This window comes from Crocodylus porosus, unplaced genomic scaffold (genome assembly GCF_001723895.1).
Source record: "Crocodylus porosus isolate Cpor-Errol unplaced genomic scaffold, CroPor_comp1, whole genome shotgun sequence".
NCBI lineage: Eukaryota > Metazoa > Chordata > Crocodylia > Crocodylidae > Crocodylus > Crocodylus porosus.
Window position 1 is genome coordinate 62202270 of NW_017728943.1, and position 20838 is coordinate 62223107.

Below are 20838 nucleotides of genomic sequence, written 5' to 3' on the forward strand. Positions count from 1 at the left end.
GTCAGCCAGCAGGAGGGTGAGTTCCTCCTGCTTGCTGCCCATACTACGAGCGTTTGTGTAGAGGCATTTGAGGTTGTTGAAGCACGGTAATTAACTCTAATGTCTGCTCAGAGGCATCACCCAGTCCAATCCAACTCTTCCCCAACCCTGAGCTAGTGCAGCACGCAGCCTGCTAGCAGCCTACCTGAGCAGTCCTGGGGGGCACCACCACCGCAGAAGGAAGGACCAGGGCCTTCTGCAGCTCAGGATAGCAGCTCGCACCCTGCCTGCAGGTCTGGAACAGTCTGCCAGCGGAGGTGGTTCAAGCACCTACATTGAACACCTTCAAGAGCAAATTGGGCAGGGGGCTGGACTCGATGATCTCCCGAGGTCCCTTCCAGCCCTAATGTCTATGAAATCTATGAACCAAAAAGAAAACAAGGATCAGGCCCCTCACTACTTCTGCCTTCAGCAGACACCTGCTGAAGGCTGAAGTGGCGAGGGGCTGATCCTGAGCCATACAAGTGACATTTTCATCATGTGTACATGTTAATGGTGTCACGTGTACAAGAGCCCTAGGTGTTTGCAAGATGTTTGTTACTGCTGCAGTCCTGGATACCTAAGTTTCCTACCCACTGTACAGCAAAGGATTTACTAGCCTGAACAGGGCAGGCCTTTGATTATCACTGAGTGCCTGTAAGAAAGCTACTTCATTGCTGCAGGGTAGCTGGTATATTATGGCTCAAGAAGTGTGTCATTTCTAATATTGGTAAGCTTGTCTACAGCCCCATTTATTAATAGGAATGTTGTTGGGAGATTTCTTTTCAGTAGCTAGGAGCAGATGATGATCACCTGGTAGATTATGATAAATGCTGTGAAAGTAAGTAAGAGGTATCTTTATCAAGGTCATCTTCCCAGCCCAAAATCACCTAAGAAATCTTTAATCTCAGCTCTGCCCTGAAGGACAACACTTAAAAAGCCTTGCAAGGAGAGGCTGGCCCCTTTTCTCCCTCTCCTCTATTTTAATCTCTGCCTGTATTCAGTGGGAGCCATGGCTGAAATGCACAGCTGTTATCAGTAGAGTAGGAAGAGATGAGCCAGAACTCTATATACAAACAGTTGGAGCAGATCAGGTCCAGATGTGGCTTTTATAGCTGTCTGCTTTCATAATAATGAGCTAGACCAAAACCCAAGATCTAAGCATCCTTGGATTTCTTCTAGGGAACCTGAGAGCTGAATCCATAGTATGTGGTTTGGAACCTCTCTGATTAGTTGCATCTGGCCCTTTGAGTCCTTCAGTCTTGCACAGCAGTTTCATGATGGATTTGAAAATCGTTTATCTGTTCCTGCTGAAGCCTTCAACCTTATGTAGCAAACTTGTCAAGAGTGAGGTTTATTTTCCTCTGTATTCAAAGTTAGCAGTTTCACTCTTGTCAGCCTAAATAAAACCTCCTCCTGTTCTTTCTGCTCTTCTCCCCTTAAATTTTATAGTCCCGGATGAATGCTGACAATAGGAAACCAAAACCCAGGCAACTGTCTCCTCATGGGGGACCATTCTCTTGGTAAATGGTGTGATTTGGCCCACACAGGAGACAGCTAAGCTAAGTTGGAGGCCTCCTGGCACGACTTTGTCCTTGCTGGCTGTGCGGCTGCCTCTTGTTTTGGGGGAAAAATATATTTCATAAGGGGAAGGCATTTAAGTTTTGGCTGATGGGGCCTGTCAGTACTGAAGCCCAGCCGTGTGAAAAAGTAGTGCCAAGAAGTGCAGTCATCTCTTGCAGTTCTGAATCTAAACTCCTGTAAATGCCCCTACAGTCCAGGCACTCTTGTGCTTCCCCTGGTCTGCCAGGTCTATGGGTTTTTCCTTTCTTCCTAGACAGGCAGGGAAGCAGTTTTTACAATTAGGGTTGGCCTTATGGGTGGGCGACATGGGCAACTGTCTAGGGTGCTGTGGTCAGGGAGATGCCATTTGCACACGTGCCTGTGAGCAGCCTGTGCTCACAGCAGCACTCTCCCCCTATCTTGCCCCAGCCAATCCCAGCCGCAGGCAGGCGGAGTGATGCCCAGCCCAGCCTCCCCCGCTCTGCCTCCTACTGCCTTCAGCCATGGCACAGGAATAGCTGGGCTGGGCACAGATGGGCAGGGTGGTGCCTACACCCCATCCGCCTTGCTGCTGCGCAGCAGGAGTCGTGCTTGCTTGTGGGGAAGCAAGTCTCTCAAATCCAACCCAGCAGCTTCTCTGGGGCTTTATTTCTGAAACCTGTGTGAATACTACTACATACTTAAACTCAAAGAAGAGTGCCAAAATACAAGTTCACCCAGGGCACCATTTTCCCTAAGGCCAGCTCTGGTTACATGTCTTTAAACTCCCATCTGGGGTCTGGTTTACATGACAGAGGTGCTGCCACAATAGTTATGGTCACACAACTATTGTGACAGAACCCTCCAATAGAGATGTGGTAGAATTTGGTAAAAGGAGTTTTTCAACCAACATAGTTACACCCCAGGTGATATTAAGCATGCTTACAGGAATCTTCTGTCAGTATAACTGGACCACAATTTTGCTGGCATAGCAATGCCTGTAGTGTAGAGCAGGCCTAAATTTAATAGAAGTTTGGCTCATGTACAAACTGGAAAAGTGCTCAGAACTTGTCTCCTTGCATGTATGCCCAGTCCTGTATGCTTTGTTTTGTTGGATGCCACAAAAACTTGCTTTTGGGCGGTAAATTGAGCTCATTTAGCCATGGAAACCCAGCTGCTATCACAGCAATACTGCCAGCTGGAAGCACCCATTTCAGAAACTACCGTTCCAGAAACAACATTTTTAATATAGAGAGTCCAGAGATACAGCTTGACTTTAGTAGCGCACATTATTGGCACTTCAAAAATTCTTCTCAGATTAATAAGCAGAGGAAAAGTTGATCTAGAAGTAACTGCTGGAGAGTAAATGCACTGATTGGTTTATAGTCTCTCTCCTGACCAGAACCTCTGTTTGCATATTTCATTTTAATCTTAGAGAATTTATCTCTGTTGGAAGGAAGGTGCCATATTTTTTCACATACAATGAAAACCACCTGCTGGAAATTGCAGTGGGCATTATGTGCAATAATTATATAAGGACGGTTTCTGCTGGTAGGCAGAAGTGAAAATAAAATCTGCACATGACTACAGGGAGCAGAACAGTGAGTAGGCTCTCATCCGTAGCTGCCGCAGCTCAGTTGCATACTAAAAGGAAAGATCTTTTTTTCCTCATTATGACTTTCAAAACCAAGGTGAATATTATATTTTGAGGCATGTTGTATGTGAGAAAATATGGCACTATTTGTCCAGGGACTTCTGTAGTGATGAAAAAGAACCATTGTGGAAAGCACAGGGTCTGACTTTGAAGCTGTTGTTGAGTCAGTTGTGAATTATTGGGTCAGTGGTGTGTGGGAGTGCTGATAAAAATGAGTGGCTCAAATCTGTTTCACTTAGCTCCCTGGCAGAGATTACAGTTAAGACATAATTACCCTGTTGACTGCGTATATAAGTAATGTGCCTACAGTCATCTGATTGTTGGTCCCAGCCTTGGGACCACATTGGGGCAGCCTGGTGCCACTGGGGTCTGATCCCTGATCCCACTATCCTGGGTCCTGCCATGCACGTGTGGCATGGTAGGAAGCATGATTGTTGGGATCAGATCCAGTCACACTTTTACATGAGCATGGGGGCCTGTGCTGTTGTGTTGGGGCTCTGCACCACCTCCCTGGGCCCCATGTTGCTGGACTCAGGCTCTGTGCCACTTCTCTCAGCCCCATGCCACCAGGTCAGGGCCCCACACTGCCTATCTGGATCCCTTGGTGCTGGATTGGGGCCTTGCAATGCCTCTGCTTAGCCCTGTGATGGAGGATCAGGCCCTACACCACCTCCAGCCAGCCCCCATGTGCCTGGATCAGGCTCAGACCATCTCTGTGTGCCAATCAAGTGTGCTGTCTGGATTGTGGATCTGGATTGTGGAGCTCCTTGTCTGTCTGGAAATATGGCACCAGGAGCATGGCAGCGTTGCCCTGCCACCTAAGTGTCAGAACTGTGGGGAGCCCTGTGGACTAGATGGTATGGCTCCATGGGCCTAATCTGGCTTCTGGTCCGGGGGTTGAGCACTCCTTGGTTTGGAGCATGAAAGGGACACCGTGCAACATCAGTGAGTTGCTTTCAAAAAACTACCAGTGCCAATGCAAACAGACACTGGCCCAGAGCAAAGAGATTCTGGGCCCAATTCTGGTCTTGTGCATTGACCTCAGTGGTGCTGGTCCTCATTTACACCAACACATGAGGAAGATCAGGCAGGCCCCAGAGCTTCTTGTTTTCTGATCTATTTCAGAGAGAAATGCAAATGACAGACTGTGCCTCTGGGTCTAGATCTCAGCTTCTCCAAGGATCAAAGTAGTCCAGTTCAGGAAGATAGGTTTGGGCTCACCCCTAGAAATTGTGCAACCCTTAAACCAAGAAAAACTGAAGTATGAATAGTGATATATTTTAAAATAACAAGCCCTTTTGTCAGCCCAATCTGGCCAGCCTATTGGGGTATTTCAGTGGGAGGATAGCGTATAAAACAGTTCTCTCAGGTCATTTGCAGTCTTGTTAGTCAGCTGATATACATATGCTATCATATGGCAGGGTGAAATATTTTGCTTTAATTCTCATAGTAAAACATTAAAAAGCATGGCTATGGTTTGTTAAACAGTTGCCTTGGTTCAGTCCAGAGGTGATTGCCTTTCAGGACTAGAATCAGGGAATCAGAAATGAAAAGCCCAATGGGTCAGATTTAAAGGTAGGAATGGAAGTGCATCTGCAGCTGCATAGGGCTAACAAAGATGCAGATTCCAGCCCTGGGCCCCTCTCTCATGATCCCTGGGTTAGAGGCATAACAAGCAGTTTTTGTGTTCAGGGTAGTGGCAACAGCCAAGCAACAGTGGCTGACAACCTTGCGCCCCCTCTAAGTCAGCTCCCAGGACTGGTGCCCTGCTTGCCTACTCCTAGTTACAGCGCTGGTGTTAGCACAGGACAAGGAATGCTGGAGATCAGCATGGTTGCATGCTAGAGGGATTTCCATTCTGTTGTATAGTTCATGGACAAGGCTGAGGAACCTACTTTAATCTACATCAGGAGCTACTTTGGCTCCAACACTAGTCCCGGAACTGAAGAGTACAAAGTTGTTTTAAAATCACTTCTGTCTTCACCAGTCCTAGTCTGGAGAAGCTATACCAGGAACAGGTTAACTTTCCTATATCAACATTATTAGTCCTGTGTAGTAGCACAGAAGTTTAACTTGGATTCCCTGGCCTGCAGGTAAGTAGATATATACTTCATTCAAAAGTTGATTACAAAAAGCTATACTGATGTGTCTTCTACTGTTTGTTCCAGTACAGTTGTACTTTGCAATAAGGAAAAGGAGGGGAACTAATTTATGACCCAGGGACAGGGGAAAAAGATCTGAGTTGCCTTTCTAACCAGTCTGCTGTGCGTTTCATCCCTGGTGGAGATTCTCATTAGCCAGGAGATGCATCATGTACCTCCAGGTTAATTCCACAGCAGGTGTTGCTGTGATATTTGAAGATAAGTAAAGCCATTTCCTTCCTCAAAAGGTTTTTTTACCCCTACATAGAGTTTAATGAGATTAAATCGCATCTTCTCCAAGACTTTATGGCAGAAGAGTGTGTGTATGGGCAGGTGGCCGTGGAGGCTTTGTGTGGACTTAATAGAGGGCTACTCAGTGAAACAGAGTTGAAATCCTCTTACAATGAAGGGAACAATCATTGCGATACTTGACAGCCTAATAGGTGCTAGCAGAAAGCATTGGCCTAGGCAGTTACATAGAATAATAAATACAATAGGCCTTTGTAAGACTATACCCAGGGGATAAAATTATAGTAACTTGGTATTACTATAGACAGACTATTCCATCTGTGACCTATTGTTTAAATGAATTAGGTGACATTTTAATGTGAGTGAATATGGGTCTGATTCTCATGTGGTCTGACTGCATTGGCCCTGACTTCAAGGTAATTCTGCTGACTTCAGTGGGCTTAATCCTGATTTGGACTAGTGTAAGCAGAATCACAATCAAGTCTGCAGTGTACAATATAGCTACAGCTGATTTACCCTTGGTAGAGCTAAGATCAGAATTGGCCCTTCTGTTCTCTGTTCAGGATTTATGTTTAATGTAGTCTGGAGGCAGCAGATGGATGAAGGGATACTTATGCAGCCATGGCTTATCCTGTTGTACCATGTGTTGCGACCGAGCTGCTTACAGGTTCTAAGTTAGCCCGTTTGCTTTTCCTTCCATATGGCAAGAAGTGCAAATTAATTGATGAGAAGATTCTACTAGTGTACTGAGGTTGTAGGCCAGAAAATCTTGTGCTGTTTGTTTCTTTTCCTTTGAATGTGTTTTCTCTTTATAAGATTCTTTGCTTGGATGTTAAGCATTTCATTTCATTTCATTGTTTTCCTTTCTCAAGCGGCTCCTTCCACTTCTTGAAGGGGCTGAATTCTGGATAATTTGGTCTTTCTCTGTTGATTTTAGTGGGGTGACTGGATTTGCACTGGCACCAAGGCTGTACCAGGGCTTTGGCATATAGAACTGGGGAGCTTTTGGCACCTGTAAGATGGTTTTTCTTGCCTTCTGACCCGAGGGTAACCACATGAGTCTGTGGTCTCACTGGGCAGAGGAGCTGATCCATTGTAGTGAGGTGCTGGATATCATTGCACGAATGATTTGACATTTGGGGTATTGATGTAAGTCTTCTGGATCCAGAAGAACCTGCTGGCTTTCCAGTACATTTTGGAATTGGAAGCTATTCTTATTCTGAGAGCAGAAGAGTTGGGAAAAGCGGTGGTCTCACAAAGGGAAAACCATCCAATGCCAGCTGGGTGAAACCACCTCAGGAGGCAGTGATTCAGTAAATGTATGAGTGTACTCAGAAGGTAGGTGCCTGATTCTGAGTTTATAGTTGTGTCGCTCAGGAGAAATGCCTGTTATTTCATTGGTGTTATACTGGCCTGGTCAAGTGAGATCATCATCCAGCCCCAAGTCTTTTCTTTATTGTGTTGGTAAGAAGTCTTTTGTGCTTTCCAGTTTCCAAGTAGCTGTCAGGCACTCCTGGTATGCAGAAAGGGAGGAGGAGAGCAGGCTCCAGGCAGATAGCAGTTTTCAGAGTAGCATCCCATGCCATTTCAGCTGTGGATTTAAAGAATTTGAGTTAAAGAATTTCTTTGTTGGCGGTGGAGGCTGGAGGAGGGATGCTAAAGAGCTCAGGATCAGTAATTGCATATGTAGCACTTTACTTGCTGGGTCATCCCCTTGGTCCTATCTTAACAGATAGGATCCTGGTTCAGATCCTGAGCTGCATTTGGGGTGCTGAGAGGCTACAGTACAAAGATCCCTCTGGATCTTAGGCTGTGGAGGCCTCACCAGAGTAAGGAGTAATGTAAGCATTGATTGATGCTTATATTATATTGATACATATCTAAGAATATTGATGTTTTGCCAAGAACATTAACCAGAGCAGGTGTCACCAAAGAATGACTCCAAACCACCAGGGTCCTTGTGAAAGTAATCTTGACGGTCCAACAGTGTTGATTAATCCTAACAATCAATAAGGCTGGTGCCAAAAAGCCTAAAATGCACCTGAGGATAACAGAAAAGTCTCAGGATTAGGGTAATTGGGTGCAAAGGTGTTGATGTTTGTAATGTAAATGCCTGATGTAAACAGAACTGCTTACTTCACATGTAAGAGAAAGCCTGGAAATCTTTCAATCTTGCATTAGGCTTAGGGAGCACAAGCAATTGGGAGTTATGCCTGTTGCTTACCATCAGCATCCTGGGCTACCATCTTGTAACCCTTTGGACAGGCATGCTAGGAAGTAGGTTCTGTGTAGATAATAAGCCTGACTGAGCTCTTGCCACTGAACCGAGCCTTGTGGTCAGTTATTTGTGTAACGTGGAGTTTTCCAGAGAAATACATTGCATGCCCCAACACCAGCAGCCGCAGCAAACAAAGTCTCTTAACAGCGTGCCGGTACACGAAGAACACAAACACGGACTAAGAAAAAACACAGAGGAACACTAGGCTGATCTGTGCTTGGCCTGTCTCCCCATCACCCCGTATAGCTTCAAGCCATTCTTTAAGGGTCTTCCATGGCTACTTCTGCAGCTGCTCAGGACTTTTCTAACAGCAGGTGGTCAGTGGGGCCCTCACTGTTCCCTTTGCCAAAGCCATGTCCCCTACCTGTGCTACAGAGAAGGCCTAGAGCAGGGGTTCTCAATCTTTTTTGTACCAGGACTCATTTGTAAACATCAGTGGCCAGTCCCAACCGAGTGCCCCTCACTCCCAACCTGCTGCCCCCAAGCTCCCACCCCCCAGTATGTGGAGCATGGGGTGGGTGTGTGGGGCAGGGTGGGTTGCGTGTGGGGCATGGGGGACCCCAAGCAGCCCCTTGCAGGCTGAAACTCTGTAAGGGAAAAGCCATGGTTTCCCATGTTTTTCTCCATTAAAGGAGAATCCATTTTTAAGGTTTGTTCACAACCCTTTCATATATTCTTGCGACCAACTTTTGGTCGTGACCCATAGGTTGAGGAACGCTGGCCTAGAGCACCTCTTCTGCACTTCCTCCTAGTCCTTGTGTCTCCCTTGCTCAGACTGTTACGCTGCTAAGCCTGTCTGTGCCCATTGCACACAGAGCCAGTTGGCATTTTTTTGTTACAAATCTCTCTCTCTCTCTGTGCTCACAGGCAGAAAAGGTGAGTTGTACCAGCTCACAGCTCTAGTTAAACCAAGTAGCTGAAGGTCCCAGATGCAGTCTTTGGCATGGCAGCTGGAAGCTGGTATTGCAGGCGCACATGGAATAGGGCAGGCATTGGGTATCAACTGTTGGTGTGGCTAGAGAAGACACAAAACAGCGTGAGAAACCTCAGCTGCCGAATCTATAATGGCCAGAAGGAAAAGGAAACCAGTGCTCAGAGGGTTTAGTGGACTCCTTGGGAGAGGCTTAAGTATGTTGAGGCAAGGCCTGGGCATCACCAGGTTGTGTTGATTAACCTGCAATGTAGAACTCAAGACCCAATCTTGCTGTCCTTCCCAAGTCTGTGTTTGTATTAGATTTGCTGGCACATAGATGTAAGGATATTTATTCCATGTTCCTCCTTCAAGACCCTGCCTCATGGCACTTCCCCCTTGATGGCAAAGGATGGTTGGATTTAGCTGGCCCTGGAGTCAGTCAATACAATTGCTGTTCTGAAGGGAGTCACTCCAAAAAATGATCATGAGGAAGTGAGTTAGATAACTTCAGTTTTCATGTAGGATTGCATATTACACTGTTACCATTGCATATTATACTGTTACCATGTCTTGCTTCTGGAGACATCTGAAGCTGCATTTGGAATAGCTGACTAGCACTTCTGTAACACATTCTGGTTTTAACATGGTTACTTCTGCCTTATCACCTCCCTGGGGTCGTTTGATCCCAGTACTCTTTCCTGCCATGGCAGGGGGTCGGACTTGATGATCTGCTCAAGGTCCCTTTCGACCCTAGAAATTATGAAACTATTATCTCTGTGCCAGTGCCTGGAGGAAATAATTCCCTACTTGATCATTAAAAGCTCTTGATGCCTCTGGTTGACAGAACAAGGGTGAGTTTATAAACTGGAGGAGTACAAACCCCTGTATAGAAGACTAGAACTCAGTTGTCAAAGGCAAGACCTATGGATTGGTATTTCTGTAGTGTCTAAAAAGGGCATAGAAACATTGAAAGCCAAATATTAAGATCCTGAGCAACATTCAGCTTCAGAATAGAGCATGGAAAAGACTTTGTCCTGTATTGAAAGTGCAGAGCTGAGAAATTTTGCACTGGTGTTAAATAAAGCAGCGTCCCCGAGATCAGTCTCTTTATTTTCCTGTTGTTTAATTTGTTAGCATGGTAGGAGTACTGGGGCAGTGGGAGTCAGGCCCTTTCCAGCATGATCCAGGGCAGCTGACAATGTTCTCTGTTTTATTTTCTAATCAGTAAAATGGATATAATAACACCAAGGTTTGATTTATCTTGCAGAGTATTGCTCACAGTTATGTCAGCCATGGATCTGAAAAAAAATCACATGCCCATGTGATGTGAGCAAAACCCCTCATCTGGATGCAGCTCTGCTGGTTTAAGTGATGGAACAAAGTTGGTAGAAAAAACCCTTCTTGTGCCATTCGCTATGCCTTTACTAGAGAGCTCTGCTAATACTGCTCTGGAGCAAAGCTGTGGTGGCAGCAGTTCCCTAATGTAGACCAGCCCTGCCCTGGCCAGGGGTATTTTGGAGGTGAATTAATGTTTCTAAAGCTGTGTCATCCCTTTGGGTAGAAGTTGTTAGTGGTCTTGTTGTTACACCTCTGCTTGTTCATTTCACAACTTTTGTTCAGTGTTGCCTTGACATAGCACACGCAAAGATACTTAACCAACGGGCAGCCTTCTGTGGAACGATTCCCAATCAGCTTTAAAACCCACTTCTCAGGGAACTATTTTCATCATGTGGTGCTCGGGATTTACTGCAATGGCCGGTATGGCTCACTGGGCATGAGCAGAAGATCGGATCTGATGGACAAACCTTTGACCTACCGAACTCTGAGTGACCTCATCTTTGAATTTGAAGACTCCTATAAAAAGTATTTACACTCAGTCAAGAAAGTAAAAATCGGATTATATGTCCCGCATGAGCCACACAGCTTTCAACCCATTGAGTGGAAGCAGCTGGTCCTCAACGTATCAAAAATGGTGCGGACAGATGTTAGGAAGGAGCTGGAGAAATATGCCAGGGATATGAGAATGAAGGTAGGTGCATGTGAATGTGGCACTTCTGTAAATGGGTTTGGGGGGGGGCTGTCTGATCTTGATTAGCTAATGTCAATCTGGTGATATCAACGCTTTCCCTAGAGTAAAACCAGTATGAAAGGAATTAAATTGTAGGCATGTGTGGGGGTTATTGTTGTATCTGTCCAACTTATGCGTGTGTGTGTATGTCTTGGTCTTGGTGTTTAACCTGCACTGTGCCTTCAAATGCTGCTTTCTATAACTCTGTTTTTAGGGTTTCCTCCACTTCAGTTTAGAAAATATTTGTGCTGAAGAACATGTCATGGCTGGCTTGCTGATCCTCTGCCCTGCCCCCAGGGCACAACAGAGCAACCATGAAGCTGCTGTAATATGCACCAACTGACAGTGGTCCCCAAGTAGTCATTTGCCAGCCGTGTGTAGCCCAGGCATCATAATCTAGCCCTGCCACTTCCTCTGCAGTGGAGAGGCAGGTGTAGGAACCAGCTGTGCCAGCTCTTTTTACACCCCCCACCCCCATGACTCCCCAGCAAAGAATTTAGGATTATTGCCTATTCCCTTTGTGCTACCAGAAATGCCAGCAACAGCCTCCCGGATCATTCTCAGCTGCAGAGGGAACGAACAGTGTTGTGCTGGGGTGGGTCTTGTCATGAAAGGGTTGGGACAAGTTCCTGAGTTATTGTATTCCTTCCTAATTAGGTCAAGGGGGTATTAATTTGCAGTGGCTTCCCATGGCATGGAGAAGCCAGCCAACTGGTATAGTGTTGCCTTTATTCAATTAGAGACATGAAATTAAGTCTGTAGAGGAGTTGTATGTAAAGCACTCATGCTGTCTCTAAGGTATCAGGTGAATGAGTTCTGTCCTGTCATTTATTAGACCCAGCTTTTCCCCTTCACTGCATGTAGTTTTGGGTTTTCACTGGAGTCTTGACTTTCCCTGGTAGCAGCTGTATCAGAAACAGATTAGCTTTCCTCTATCAACATTATTAGTGCATCGTCTTTAGCCAGCTGAGAAGAGCCAGCGGTCTAGTCAGATTGAAGAGCATAGAGAAACACTCACGGACAAAGCTTTACAGTTGCCAAAGGGGTGAGCATTTCAATTGGAGAATGTCATTGGAGATCCTGAGTGTGCCTCCCAGACAGCTGTGGGTGAAGAGCTGGTTTCAGTTGCGGAGAAATGGGTTTTGATGTCTTTCCAACCATCTGTTGGCAATTAGAGTAAAGCAGGTGCACTCATAAAGTTCAGGGCTGCATCTCTTTCCTGAGAGGTATGGAGCATCACATGCAAGTTATTTTAGAAAGCAATTCCAAGGTATTTTTTCCTCCTCCTTTTCTCCGTGAAGAATGAATCATTTGAATAAGAGGGCGAGTGCTTCTTATATGTGAAATGGTGTTAAAATTTGCATCTGCCATTTAGATAAGTGCCACTGCTTTGGCTAGAACCATGGAAAATGGGTAGCAATTCTGCCTCATATGGAGACTTCCTAGTGCAGTTGTTGCAGCTGCTGAATGCCTCTGCCATCCCTTGCCACTGTCTTAGCAATGGGAGGAGGGTCTGAGGTGTTGTAGACCCCATCATGGCTTCTGCTCTTCAGCATGTCCCTCACCCAGGTTGGTCATCTAAAATTAACACCAGTGAATTATGCATAGCCTATATATGAATCATAGACAGCAATGGAAATGGAGACCTTACCTTCCTGAACATTTGTTTGATGACATCAGTTTTTTCTGACACTTGAGTGACTTCATTAGAGCTACACCAGTTATTAATTTGGTCCATCATTGGATTGTGCAGCTACGTGGTGTCTTTATAGTTTGGCCAGAATTGATTTGGGTTTGCAGTGCAGGCTTGGGAAGCATCCCTGCCCTTTGGTAGAACTGCTGCAGCAAAGCTTGTATTCCTGCCTAAACAGGTCGAGGGGCTATTAGTTTGCAGTGGCCTCTCATGGCATGGAGAAGCCAGCCAACTGGTGCAGTGTTGCCTTTATTTAATTAAAATATCCCTCCCTCCCCAGGTGATAAAAGGAGGAAGTGTTATAAGACATTACACCTGATTTCTTTTAAGAGATACTCAAGAATCCAACCCTGCTTGCTTTACTTCTACAAAGAGTCCCAGTGGAGCAAATGTGGATCTCACCGTCCAGTCAATGGGACTCCTTGCCTGATAAGACTGGCAGGATCCATTCTCTAATTGTAATTGCTTCAAAACTGCCGATGCTGCGACAGAAGTGCGTGGATAGAGGACAAAGCAATACAGGGCTGCAGGAACTGAAGTAACCCAGGCCGCGTTTAGTGGAGGAGCATGAAGAATGTAAAGACTTGTGGATCTCACTCCATTCACTCATAATACCTGCATTCATCATTCAAATAGCTCTTGCCTAAATATTGGTGTTCATTCCTAGCTTTTAGTGTTTCAGGAAGGGGTCAAGTCCCATTCTCCTGATCTTGCGCTGCTTGCTGCTGCCCATTCACCATTTCTAACGAAGTTCGTTTTACTGACCAAGAAAAGAGGGAGATAGCCTATAAGGTGCCACCCTGCCCTGCCTTTTGTTTGCCAAGGAAAAAAGGGGTGACACTTCTGTCTCGAAGGACAGAAGTATTTATATGCAGCCATGCTGGAGTGATGATGTAGCTGTGTTTATAAAAGCCAGGGACTAAACAGTTCTTGTCTCGGCTGGGTTTGCTGTTTGTAGGTGCCTGTGGACGGTTCTGCTTGAAGTCCTCCATCCTAAGGAGCACCTCTGCTCTTTGACAGTCTTGGGTGGTTTTTTTGATGTGCACAAAGGGGAGTCTGAACACACTACGGAAAGTATTTTTTGTTGACATCAGGCCTTTTCTCTTAGTTTGAAACCAGCATGGTTGAGGCCCATCTGTTTTTTTTTTCTTTCCTTTCCCTGGCAGCGTGCTAGACGCCACATCCTGTTGAATGTCTAGCTCATTTCTTGTGACAGCAGAGGGATTTGTCCCCATCAACACCCCCTGTCAAACAGGTTTTGTAGGCATTTGGGGTAGGAAGAAAGGACCCTTTGTGACAAGCACTGTTAGCAATGGATCATTTTTGCGGTCTGTCAAAGCCATAGGCAGAAAGACACATTGTCATGAACAGATTGGTCTTCATGCATGGCCAGAGAGCTGCTTTATGCTCTCTGTTTCACTGGTGTAAATCTGGAGTGCCTGTCTTCTCTAATGTCAATCCAGAGGAACTTGCCAGTACAACCAAGGGCAGCATATGTCCCAGCCTCTCTAGATGTCAAAGAGAAATGTACTGCGATCCTGCACTTCTGTGATGCATATTAAATTTTCCTATTGTTCATGATTAAATATTAAGTGAACCTACTGCACTTGAGTCTGTCCCACTGTGATCACTTATTATGCTGTGGAGATGAAAAGTGTGTAATTTGCATTACTATTACAATTTAAAGAAGAGAGAGAGAGAAATTAAGAGCCTGGCACTTTGTCGGTGTAAAGCAGCACCATTCTCTTTGACTTCAGTGAAGCTAGCTGATTTCTGCCAGTTGACATGCTCCTTTAGACAACTCCATAACAGGCTGGCCTTCCTGCAGTTTAAGTGTAGGATAATGAATCTGATTCTTTCTACTACTTCACTGTAGTAAATCCAGTTACTCCAATGAAATTGGCTAAATTAATTGGTGTTAAACTGAGTGAGTGAGATGATCACATGAAATCTTAGGTTTATGTTATATGCTAATTTCAACATACCATGTTTAACTGCATATGTCATTACTCAGAATGATTTCCAACCCTTGTGCCAATGCATTTTTTAATCCTTTCTAGAGAGCTAGTAACCTACATGGACTCTACACAAATAAAGTACAGAATACTACTATTATTGCATTTATACAGTTTGCTCTGATAAGGGGATCAGTCCTGTGTTTCTTTCCTGACTTCTGACATTGAGTCAGACCTTTGCGCAGATGATAGAAAAGGCATAGTCCTGATGGCGAGAGGCTCTGATCTTACGAAGACGTAAGCAGACGCATGACTTACCACATACGTGTGGTCTCATTGGGTGAAATCCTTAGCCTAGTGAATAAGTTGAACTGACTTCAGCAAGGTCAGGATTTCAGCTGCATACTTCAGTGGAGCTGCTCACAGTATGTAGAGTCACCGGTGTATATCTTTGAAAGATAAGCTCCAAAAAAATAAAGATGTGAACTGAGTACTGAAGAAAGTTTTCATCTTAAGGGGCACTCTGCTGGAAGCTGTATGTGAACAAGGCAACTAAGAAATGGCCTGTAGTTGCTGAGAAAGTAACTGAAGATCTGTATTTGCCCACAGGATAGTTCCAGGATATATGCCTGGGGTACAGGTATCCTCCCATGCTGCTCTCACAATGTGCCACGTGAGTTGGGAGTGGGGTAGAGGGAAGCTATCTCTAGGAGACAAGACATGTTGTTCTCCATCCCTGCTCAGTCCTAGGTTTCTCTCTAGTGATTGCCAATTTTGATGGTGCTCTTTGTGATGTGAATTTATCTGGAAACTGGACTGAGGCCACTAACTAATTTCACAAGAGAGCACTGAGCAGTCATCACATGATAACGGCTTTCAGTTCTTCCCAACCTAGGCAGGGTTCAAAAAAACATTGAGATTAAAGGCCCTTTGTGTACTATCTCTGCTCCCTGCTACTGTACAAGGCCTTTATTTTTAAACTCTGAATAAATGTCTTTATTTAGTGTCTGGTTTTTTCCCCCCTTCTGTTAGATTCTGAAACCCGCAAGTGCCCATTCTCCAATAAAAGACAGATCACGGGGTAAGTCATTGTCCCCTCGCCGAAGGCAAATCAGCCCTCAGAGACGGGCATGCAGAAGAGACAAATCGTGAGTATTGCTACTTTGCTCCTTCTCGTGTTCTTGTTGAGCTGGTGTCAGATTTACTGACATGGTAAAAAACATAGCAAATGTAAACTAATATATAAATGTGGGTATGTAGAGAGGAGCAGAAGAATTATTGCAATGCTCCATAACGTGTACTGACATGGAAATAGCTGTGGAGCTTCTGGTTACCTGAGGCTCTAGCTAAGATGGTGCTAAGATTGCAGCATTGTTGTGCATGCTGCTTACCTGCTACAGCTGAAATGAAATGGAAGGAGAAACAGAAGTGGGTCCGTAATTGTGGGGGGACTAGTTAGTGAAGGCAACTACGCTGAGGAGCTCAGGGACGTGAATATCTTCAGGAATTTCTTCACGTCAAAGATGCTAAAACGACTGGGAATTTATATCCCAAGCAAAGAGATATAGGAAGGGGTTCCAGACCTGCCTGGATGGATAATCCTCTTCAGTAAGCATATTTGGGATGAGCAGAGAGCTCACAAGGAATGGGGAAGAAGGACTGATCAGCAAAGAAAACACTGTCTTAAAGAAGAGTAGGTCAGGAAGAATTGCCAAAAGTTAGACTTAGACTTTGCAAAGGATATTATAAAAACAAGCTTTAAAATGTTCTCCAGCTCCATAAGTAAAGGGAAAACAAGGAAAGAAGTGGGGAAGCTCTGCAGTGCAGGTGGAATAGTGATGAAAAGCAATGGCCCAAAATCTAAGTGAATGCTTTGCCTCTGCTTTCATAGACTTAATAGATTTTAGGGTCAGAAGGGACCTATTAGATCACCGAGTCTGACCCCCTGCCTTGGGCAAGAAAGAGTGCTGGGGTCAGATGACCCCAGCCAGGTGTTTGTCAAGTCTCCTCTGAAATACCTCCAAGGAAAGGGACAGCACCACCTCCCTTGGAAGCGTATTCCATATTTTGGCAACACTTTCAGTGTGGAGAATAATGTTGACCATGGAGGCAAAGGAAGGATGGGTCATGGAAATGGTAATGGGTATTTTCGATGTTTCTTGGCTTTGCTGGTTGCTGCATGGGGCTTACAGGGAACTCCCCTGCCTGCAACAGTGCTACATGTATCAGGGGTGTTTTTTAAGCCGCCATCTGAGGCATTGGGTGTTGGCTGAGGCCAAGACAGGGGATTTTGACTGGGTTGTGCCAGTGCTGCTGGGATTTAAACACAGAGGTTCCTGGGTAGAGGGTTGCCCCTCTGCTCAAGTTCAGGCCAATAGTTATATTTAGGGTAAGAAAATATTTTTTCTCCATGGTCAGATTGCTGTGGACCATGGTGGTTTTTGTCTTTCTCTGTAGTGGGGAGCATGGTCCTCTACCTGGGATCTCTTGAGTGTATATTAACAGCAGCAGGATGTTGGCTGCCATAGTCCCTTTGCTTTACCTATGGCAGGTTAGGGTATGTCTTGTATTGTGTCAGAGTTGACTGTAGTTTTGCTTAGAGCTTAGACAATGGATTTGTATAGGATGGTTTGGATAGGGATAATTTGGGGGTTGGACTAGATGATCTCTTCCTGCCCTACTTGTCTGTGGTTCTATGAAATTACCAGAACCAAGGTGGAACCAAACCTTAAAGAGCTTAAGGCAGGTGGGAGATTAATTTCCATGCCAGAATTTTGAAAGAAAGGACTACTACATCAAGGAGGGTAACTAGGGAGTTCAGAGAAACTAAAACCCTATCAACTGAGAAGAGACTCTAAGAGCTTGGCTTATTTAGCCTAGAAAATAAAAGTCTAAGAGGGGATGTGGCTCTCTCTACTGATGCATGGGGTGGGGTTAGACATCAGAGGGGAAGCACTACTATTTAAGCTAAAGGACAGTGATGGCACATGAAAAATACCTGTAAATTGGCCACGAACAAAATTAGGCTGGAAATTAGAAGATGGTTCCTTAGAATAAGAGGACTGAGGTTGTGAAATGGCCTTGCAGTGGAACGTTAGGGGCAAAGCAGAAAACAAAGCTTAAGGTGAAGGGACAGAGACTGCAACATGGCTACCTACAATAGGGGAGGGGGACTGGATGTGGTCGTCGGTGGGTCCCTTTTACTCAAGTTTCAGTGTTACCCAGGCTCTCAATAACCATGCTGCTGAAGAGCTGAAGTTGGTAAATTCAGCCTAGAATTATAGCTCATGGGATTGCTGAGGGGGCTGGAAGTGTGAGCTGCACCCATTTAGTTTTAAATGTTGATATAACCCAATTTCTGAGAAGAGTGGGAGTGAAGGAGCCAGCTTGGAATGGTGTCTTAATTGCCTGTAAGTAATACAAAAAAAAAATACATTCAACCCGGAGAACTTGTTTACCAACAGCAGCCAGCTGAGCAGCAGATTGGGTCAGGGACAGGGATCGGAGTGGCTCTCAGAACGGGTATGGGGCTAATATGTGACACCAAAAAAGTTGGCTCCCACTGCTCTCCTGGAAAAAATCAAAACTCTGTGCTCCTTAAGCCCAATACTACTAGCATGTATTGGAGAGTCACCTGTAGTTTATGGGTTCAAGGCCTGGTGCCTGTGGAGTGGAAGGGGGTATGTGTTCTACCCGCGTTCGGTGCAGCGCGATTCTGAACGGCTCCGCTGTTCTACACTGGGACAAGTGTGAAGTACCTATATGGCCACAGCTGAGTCACACATTTATGACGACCACTTTTTAAATAGATTTCCAGAGAGATTCATGGTCTCAAATATTTTTTGCAGTAGCTAAAAAAAAAAAAAATTAGACTGACTTTCTTAATACACATTGGCGCATGTAGTAGCTGATGATTTAACAGCAGGTTTATACCTTACACATGAATACTTATCCTAGCTGCATCATTACATGTAGGCCCATCCACAGCAGCTCTTCATTTAGCACCTAGATAATTATAGTAGTTAAGGGCCCTGCTATTTTGGGCTCTTTTCCTTTCCATGTCCTCCTTGTGGGATATTTTCATCCTTGGGTTGCCAGCGTTGCTTCTGCAGTTGTTAGTATGGCACTAGTGCTTATTCTGAGAGAAGTGTGAGCCTCTGTGGGTTTACAAAGATATGTCAGCTGAACACGTTCCTGACAGCCAACTGCTGAGCAAGCGGCAGCTGTACAGCAACCTATCCCCCCTGATTATTGCTTTATTTAAAATAAAAAGACAAGCCAAATAAAAGCAGTCTGTCTTTTATCACTGGAGGCTTCTAGAGACTCCAGGGACTGCATTGCCTTGCCTGCAGTATTTCCATGCTCAGCCCACACTGTTCATTGGTGGTGCTGTGTTTGCTTCCTCTCAGATGAGATTGAATATAGTTATAATAAAGCAAAGCCTGAGACTATAGAATGATGCTTTGTAATCAGTATTACAAAGCGGCCCCTGGGGAGCTCCCAGTTTATTCTCCACGTGCTGCCACTTGCCTCAAGGAACAGACTGAGGTTGTCTTGGGATAGTTCCCTAGTCCAGCATGCTTCATTTCCACTTCCCTTGTACTGGACCCTGCACACACAGTGAAGAAATCTCTGCCAGCCCCCAGGGGGTCACCCCTTTTCGGACTGGGAAGAAATTATAATTCCCCTCCTCTCCATGGAGAGAGTCAGCCTGAAATGCAATCTGCTCAGAAGTCACACGCAGTCACCCCTTCTCCAACCCTTTGAACTCCATAACTGCCTTGGCTAAGATCAAATCTAGCAATTTTTGGCAACGGGGAGGGTGTCAGGGCTGTCTCTGACCCTCCTGGTGCTGGCCTGGTATTACAGTATCTCCAGGCCCTGTGCCAGTCCCTTCTCAGGGGGCCAACTGCCTGATTTTTTTAAGGGACACACACACGGTTGCCATGAGCACGTTTGCCCCATGTGTGCCATGTATTTTATAGTTATGCTCGGTGTTGGCTGCATTTAGTCAGCTTCATAGTTGGTTTCCATTGCTGAACACATGCTGCTTTTGGCAGCAACTTAACGATAGACAGTGTATTTAGTGAGATTTCCTTGTATGTGATTATAAGAGAAGGGGCTTTTTTCCCCCATGCTAAATTGAGGGGGGGAACCTTATCTTACATTTGAGTAAGTATGGTATTTGTAACAAAAGAATTGCTCTAGTATTTTTCTGTAGTCAAACAAGTGAAAACTGGGAGCTGGCATAGAGTCCTGCATCGGGTTGGGTACCTGCGGGTACTCACGAGTGACCCACAAAGCATGTTGGGTTTAGGTGGGAATGTAAACTACTTCGCATTTTGCAGTTTGGGTACAGGTCTGAAATTTTTTTTTTCAGGTTAGACGTGGGTCTGGTAAACCTCACCACCAGCTGCTGACAGTAAAACTGTGCTTTACTGGAAGAAGCAGCATGAATGAGATGAAATAAAGAAGGAAGAATGGCTGTGAAGGAGATCAAGCAAAAGATAGCCGAGGGTGTGTCACATGTTCCTGAAGGGTACCTATGGGCTGCAGATTCCTGAAGGGCACCCAGAGTGTCACACCCTGATCCATCTTTTGTTTAATCTCCTTTGCAGCTACTTTGAACACATGTAATGTGCTGCTGCTTCTGGTAAAGCACTTTTTTTTTTATATCTGTCAGCAGCTGCCCAACACATGCCCAGAAAAAGCAGCAAATGAGTTAGACCCAGCTCACCCGTCTATATAGATCAGGCACTTTAGCAAGGCTTTTTGGGTACTTTTGTCTAATAGCTAATTGAATCAGCTTTAGCTATAAGTGCCACTGAAGCACCTGATCTATACAGACTCTGCAGATCCAGGTTGAACTAATGCATTTGTCAGCCACGTGGGTCAGGTTATGGGTTTGCCTAAAGCGGGTCAGGTCAGTGGGTAAGAAGACTTGTTAATATGGTTTGTGGGTTCAGATCCAGTTGTATAATATTCAGTGTAGGTTGGAAGTGGGCCTTTAAAATCAGACCCACACAGGTCTCTGAGCTGGCATTTTCTGAGAGGTGCCTTGAATCAAGTGCCTTGAGACTAAAAAGGTTGAGAACCATTGTCCAAGCATTACAAAATTACATGATATGTACTTGGGTTGAACAATGCGGAGCTTAGAATTCGCAAAGCAGTTGGTGACAGTGACAGGGGAGTGTTTGGATCAAGATTATCTTTTGGGTTGTTATTTGTTAGCTGACTTGGATCACCCTTTTTTACACGTAGTTTTTCTGAATCTGACAACCACAAGCACTTTTGAAGTGTTTTGAAAGTAAATGAATTCCCACCCCC

At 45.1% G+C, this 20838-nt stretch overlaps 1 protein-coding gene across 1 annotated transcript in view; it reads left to right on the plus strand.

Moving 5' to 3' along the window:
• VASH2 (vasohibin 2) overlaps positions 1-20838 on the plus strand; it is a 69944-nt gene that overhangs the window by 38002 nt on the left and 11104 nt on the right. The window contains exons 6-7 of the mRNA XM_019549455.1: positions 10443-10824; positions 15544-15659. Coding sequence (XP_019405000.1) covers positions 10443-10824; positions 15544-15659 — 498 coding nt within the window. The remainder of the gene's footprint in view (positions 1-10442; positions 10825-15543; positions 15660-20838) is intronic.